Source organism: Hydra viridissima, unplaced genomic scaffold (genome assembly GCF_058129835.1).
Source record: "Hydra viridissima isolate aposymbiotic clone 2 unplaced genomic scaffold, HvirCarnegie_v1 scaffold_18, whole genome shotgun sequence".
NCBI lineage: Eukaryota > Metazoa > Cnidaria > Hydrozoa > Anthoathecata > Hydridae > Hydra > Hydra viridissima.
Genome location: NW_028324317.1, coordinates 1,823,888 through 1,830,861, shown reverse-complemented (window position 1 = coordinate 1,830,861; position 6,974 = coordinate 1,823,888). Strand labels below are relative to the sequence as shown.

The window sequence follows — 6,974 nt, the reverse complement described above, 5'->3', positions numbered from 1 at the left end:
AACACACTCACAAGAGTTGGAAGAAATAAAAAAGTACATGTGATAAGTGTTCATCAACAGTTAAAAGCATTTGCATCAAAACATGGTTTTGACTGTTAAAATCAAAATAACAAAAATTATTTTTTAATACTTAAAATCAATAGTTATCGCCAATCAAATGGCATATGGAGACTAATTGTTTTAAATTGTGAAGTGCCATTATCCAATAATATTAACAAATCTCTTCCAGATCTACTAAATCATTAATCTGCTAATATCATATTGTCCAACATTTCATGCATAATCATCTGTAAATGTAATAATGATTTCCACTATCTTTTTTTCTAATCAGAAATAAATTTTCTGATTTTAAAAATTTCCGAAGCACATCAAATGAGGATGTTGGAATAATTGAAACGAAAGAAGGCAATACAGTTGAAAACTTTAAAGTTATTAGAGATAAAGATTGTTCATTAATATGTTCAGAAGTCTGTTGTAATTTTAGTACCATCTACCATACTAACTTGCCTGTAATGGAATCCAGGTTAATGAGTAACGAAAGTCAATCATCTATTACCTTTAACTAGCCATTTTTTAACTCTGTATATTTTCTTACACCAGTATATGTAATAAATGTAATAAAGACAACTTGCATTCTTCTATATGGAAGTTCAATAGTACATTACAACAATTTACAGTTTTGAATAAGTTCTAAAATCAAAATTAAGAATTATTACAATATTTTTATAACTTGGGAGTATTAGCAAATCTAAATTAGCACCAGTTTAGACGTTAAGTTCCACAACATGTGAGTATAAACACACCTTTAGTGCCAATGTAACATTTCTTTTCATGCTTTTTAAAATGCGATTCTCTAAGATATTTATTGTGACATTTCGGACTGGTAAATTTAGTTTTTAAGCATTTTTTCTGTTTTTTTCAGCATTTTGGTTTCTTCTTCTGCAATCAGCTTCTCTGTAGGAATTGCTGGTGGTATGAGCTCTAATTCAAAATCCTCTGATAACAAGTCCGCTAACTCTTCAAGATCTCAATAAAATCATCCACAACTATTTCAATTTTGTTATCAATATTTTCAAGTAAAAGAGAATAATCTTCTTGATTAATAGCAAAGTCATACTCATTTTATGTATCGCTGCTCAGAAAAATATTTTGAAATATTTTTGTTGGATAGTCGAGACTATCTTTTTCCGACGTCGAATAAAACAAATACACTCCCCGGTTTCGCAATTATCACCTATTATTTCGCTATTGTTATCTAAACAATATCGTAACACGCATATCTTTTTTATGAAGCCATGCGTTGAACATCCATCTACTAATATGTCTGTGGTATAATTTAAGGGCATATTAAAATATAGTTTACTTACGCGTAAATTCAAAGAAGAGTTGTTAATGTCGATGTATTTAATGAGAGTTGATGAGAATCTATATGTATTTTTATAAGTTTGTATTTTATGAGTTAGGTTAATAAAATTTATTGATAGTTATATAATAAATTTATATCACTTTTTGGGAACGGAAAATGGATGATTATTATAAATCATTACCAATGTGGTACGGAGGGAACCTGTTTTGAACGCCTTTAGCGACTATTCATAAAAAGCTTTTGAGGAAGAGTGTATTAATACGCCCACTGTTTTACAGATTGCTACTCTTAGTTATTGAGTTCTCTTTTGTAATCGCTCTCCTAATAATTTTTACAGGTGAGCCAACAATTAATAGTAAGATATACTTACCAGCTTCTTGTATAAATCGTTATTGATTTCTTCTTGCGCTTTAAACGGTAATGTGCTATGATGTGCTATTTCAAAATCAATTTCTTTGTTGAAAAAATTTGTTTAAAAGAAATCAAAATGTTTTAAAAATAAAGTCGGTCACATCATCAAAATGAGAAATTTTAACCTTAACGGGAAAATTGTTGATTGAATGTGTCATTGATCAAACTCAATGTAAATCTCATCAATGTTTACAAAAAGGTGACTTTATTTATTTTTTATAAGCAGCTACATTTTGGCGGAGACTCATTGCACATGCATGATGAAAATAGTTGCCATATATGATTAAAAAGTATAACTGAATTCATTGCAATCACTTTAACTCACTCATCGTGTGGCTTGTGCCAGAAGCAGGGTAAAAATAACAAAAGCAAAGAAAGAATTACTGCAATTATTTATAAGCATAATGATTTTTCCAATTTTAACAAGGAAAGAAGCAAAGTTAACGTTTGTTAAAAGTAAACTAAAAAGTTTTGATTTAGTTATTCAAAATGGCTACCGAGTGTTTTAGGATTTCATCAATTTGGTACACAATGATCGACATTAATTTTTATTTAAGAAAACAAATGTGGCAATGTTGATACTCTATTCTGAACGTTTTGAAAGAAATCAAACTAACAAACACCGATAGTCTTTTAATTCTTATTTTAATTATGTAATGACAATTTGAGTATTCTCATAAAATTAGAATCATCAGTTTTACATAAGCAATTAAATCAAAATAATCCAAAAGCTGATAATATTTCCCAATATATTAAGGAAAGTCAGTAAGTTTTTACATGCATGAATATTTTGTGATAAAACTAATACTAGAATTTTATGTAATGCCAATGGAAATTGGTACTTTTACACTTTGTTATTGTTCACAATTGTGAAAAATGTTTAGTAACACTCTATGAGATAATGATGAATTTCTAAAGATGAACTCGGAATAGAAAATCGTCATTTAAACTTTTGTAAAATTGTTTTAGATTTGTAACTCGCTGTTCTGGTAGACAGCTGAATTTCTTTTTAAGATAAAAATTTTTTTTTTGCATTAGTTTTTCAGATAGGTACAACAAAGTCATAAATACTGCATGAACTATTAGCTGAGCGCTCTGAGTACACACAACTCAGAGGTTCCTTCTAGAGTTATTTGTTTGTATAGATATGATACACGATATGATAGATATTTATACAATATGATATATATATATATATATATATATATATATATATATATATATATATATATATATATATATATATTAGGGCTTGCAAAGTTAACGCGTTAAAAACGCGTTAAAGCGCTAATAATTTAACGCAAGTTAAAAAAATTAACGCAGATGAAATTTTTTAAATCATAAATTTTCATAAAACCCTAACCCTAACCCTGACGATTAGATTAGATCATAAATTATTTTGGCGATGCTAATTTTGGTCAGCATCAAAAAATAATTTTTGAGCAATAAAGAAATTTTTATACCACTTTCTTATTTCTAATCAATGTTTACTCATTGATGATGCCATTTTGTTTTATTTGTCTCAATTATGTCTCTCTTACCTTATAATTTTTGTTTTCGAAATTGTTTTGATCGCGTTGTTGTTTTGTTAATAAATTTATTAAATTTCCAAAATTTTAATATCTTATCCTGATGAACTTCATTTGTTAATAATTTAAATTATGGGTTCAAACGGCAATCAATCTATCCTCAACGGAGCCTTTATTTTTAAAGACGAATCAAAAAAATTGGTTATCTGTAAATATTGTTCCAAAGAATTTGCATATCACCGAAGTCTTACAACGCTTCAGTATCATTTGAACAGTAAACACGTGTTCTTCGCAACTACTAGTAAAAATCAAAACAAGATCGTGAGTTCCTCAAAACAACTTACAATTGAGGACAGTATTAAATCACAAAATGGCGTAAATAAACAAATTTCTGCAGATAAATCAAAAGAAATTACGGACGCCATTGTTTGCTGGGTTGCCAGTAGCTGTCGACCACTCAACATTGTTACAGATCCAGGTTTGACGAATGTCATTCGAACAGCAACGTCCGACTACAGTTACAATCTTCCCTGTCAAAACACAATTAAAATTAAAATGCAAACACTCTATGAAGATGAGAAGAAAAAAAAAAAAGACCTCGTAAACATGGCTACTAGTATAGCAATTACCTGTGATCATTGGTCTTCAATGGGTAATGTCAGTTACCTTGGTTTAACATGTCATTTGATAGATAACAACTGGATGTTGAACTCATTTGCCTTAGGTGTTCATCAAACATTGGACCGACACACCAGTGACAATGTTTCAACCCACATCAGAAATATTGCAGATGAATGGGGATTATTTGAAAAAATATTTTCTATTGGTACTGATAACGGTAGAAACATTGTAAAGGCTGTATCAAGTTTTCCCTTCAAACATCTTCCATGTTTCGCACATACTGTTCAGCTAATTATAAAATCTGCCATTGAAGAGACTGCATTTGACATAACACTAGCTAAATGTCACAGAATTGTTGGACATTTTAAACATAGTCCAGCAAATAATATGGGATTACATGAAAATCAGATTGACCTCGACCTGCCACAAGAAAATCTAATTCAGCATGTTGTTACAAGGTGGAATAGCATGTATAATATGCTGAGACGTATGTTGAAACATAAAAAAGCCATCACAGTAACACTTGATGAGCAAAACCATTACTTACAGACTTTGACAGAAAGAGAGTGGGAAAAAATGGAGAAAATTGCTGATGTTTTGCAACCATGCAAAGTGGCTTCAGAATTGTTAGGTGGTAATAAATACGTATCTAGTTCGGTGGTTTTACCAATTATATGCCACTTATCACGTGAAATGGTTATTCAAGATGATGATCCTCGTTACATCGCGCTATTTAAAGAAAAATTTGTAAATGAAATGGAGCGCAGAATTAATGATTTTTCGAATGATAGTTGGTTGCAAATCTCGTCAGCATTGGATTCAAGATTTAAAAATTTATCGTTTATAGCTTCAAATGAAAGATCAAATGTCTGGCAGAGATTATCGAAGCTTCTTGAATCTGTTCCAGACCTCAGACCAGTATCAATAGAACAAGAACCAAAAGAATTGAGCATTTTGTAGTAATAAATTTGATATTGTTTTTTTATTGAATTATTCTAATGACATAATAATAGATTCAAAATTGCATTTATTAAAATAATCGTTTTAATAATAGATAAAACTCTATGAGTACTATAATATTAATTGAAATAGTTAGATAATATCTATATGCTTTATTTATGGTAATATTTGAATAATTATTTTGCAACAGCCATCAGCAAAAAATTTTAAAATGGCATTCAATCTACCAGATCTGGATGAAGTTGATTCCCCAAGTGAAGATGAAGTGAGTCGATATCGAAAAGAACCCTGCGCCAAAATGGATTCAGATCCTCTTCAGTGGTGGAAGCTACATCAAGGTTCATATCCTCGATTAGCAACAATCGCAAAGAAATATTTGTCAGTTCCAGCGACTACAGTTCCATGCGAAAGGCTGTTTTCAACCGCTGGATTCATTGCAGACAAGCACAGATCATCTCTGCTGCCAGATTCATTGAACATGTTATTATGTTTAAAAGACTGGCTTTAAGAAATTTTTTGTTTCAAGTTTTTAAAATATTTTATTTTTATTGGTTGTATTAGAAACAATATAAACTATAATTAGAACTTTTTTATGATGTTTTATCATTTGCATGCAAATAGATCAAATGATTTAAAAAACTTTTCCTGTTTGTTTCCTTTATTTATTTAAATTATAATGTTCGATTAATCGCGCGATTAATTATGATCAAAAAATTTAATCGTGCGATTAATTGCGATTAAAAATTTTAATCGCATGCAAGCCCTAATATATATATATATATATATATATATATATATATATATATATATATATTAATATATATATATATATATATATATATATATATATATATGTATATATATATATATATATATATATATATATATATATATATATATATATATATATATATATATATATATATATATATATAAACAGCTATTTATATATAAATAGCTGTTTTGTATATATATATCATATCGTATAAAAAAAATATTTTTCAGTAGCTTTTGAATTGGGGTAGCTTGTTCTTTACCCAGGTGATAAAGATGCGTTTTTGGATAGTTTTCTGAAATAAGATTAGTTAATCAAAATTAACGGTTATCAATTATAGCTGAGTCAAACATGAGAAGTTAATTCATTAAATATTTCTATACTAAAAAATTTACTAATAGGTTAAGAAATTGTTTTTTAAGGTGTTTTTACATACATTAATATTTTAAACTGGGAGTGATTATTCCCAAACTTTGAGGGATAAATAACATTTAAACATTAATTTATATGTATCATACATTTTTTAATAACATACGTGTTGATGATGTTTGATAACATACATGTGTATTCAAAAAATTCCCTTAATAATTTTTAAAGTTGTTTTGAATAACAAGTGAAAAACAATTGGCTAAACAATTATTGAAAGCCGGAATATTACAAAGAATAATATATAAAGTAATATATATTATTTAAAAAATTACATTTTGTAATTAATATTCTTATTAAATTTTATATCCATTATTTACATTCAAGTATTAAATAATCCTAGAAGGATCCTCTTAGTTGTGTGCGCTTACAGCACTAATAGTTCATGCAACATGTACATATCTGGTTTCTTGCTACAAAAATTGAAAATATAAAATTTCTTAAAATTGTAAGTAGACACCACTGCCGCTTACCATGCAGTTATGCTATCAACATTCTAACTCTGCATTGGGTAGCTAAAAACTAAAAGGTACATAAATTATACATAAATAATAACACAGGCCTGCAATGGTTTTCCTCTTTAAAATCTGAGTAACGTTTTTTATAGTTTCTGATGTGCTGATTACGAGAAAAATAATTAAAAAAATCCATCACGTCAGGATTTTTTGATATGGAATATTTAAGATTTTGCTTTAAAATGTTTGAGCGCCTACCTTTTGAAATGTCTAAAACGTAATTAATTTACTTCAACTCAATTTTTATTTCATATAATTAGTGTAAGGGAACATAGCAATTAACGCCAATTAGTAATTTGTTAATGACTACATAATAAGTATTAGTAATTCGCATTAAACATGTCAAAAACGGGTCATTTTGGCTTAATTTA

The 6,974-nt window shown here is 28.4% G+C and overlaps 1 protein-coding gene across 1 annotated transcript; it reads left to right on the top strand.

The window, feature by feature from the left end:
* The first annotated feature begins 3,732 nt into the window (after positions 1-3,732).
* Positions 3,733-5,664, top strand: LOC149876785 (E3 SUMO-protein ligase ZBED1-like). Its single transcript, XM_090075146.1, has 2 exons — positions 3,733-4,873; positions 5,079-5,664. Exons 1-2 carry the CDS (start codon positions 3,862-3,864, stop codon positions 5,393-5,395), a joined length of 1,329 nt encoding a protein of 442 aa, XP_089931272.1. The 5' UTR covers positions 3,733-3,861; the 3' UTR covers positions 5,396-5,664.
* The last annotated feature ends 1,310 nt before the right edge of the window (positions 5,665-6,974 follow it).

Coding starts and splice junctions, on each gene's coding strand:
- LOC149876785 (XM_090075146.1), top strand. CDS start 3,862: ATGCAAACACTCTATGAAGATGAGAAGAAAAAAAAAAAAGACCTCGTA. Junction 4,874..5,078: donor AGAACAAGAACCAAAAGAAT/TGAGCATTTTGT, acceptor TTTTGCAACAGC/CATCAGCAAAAAATTTTAAA.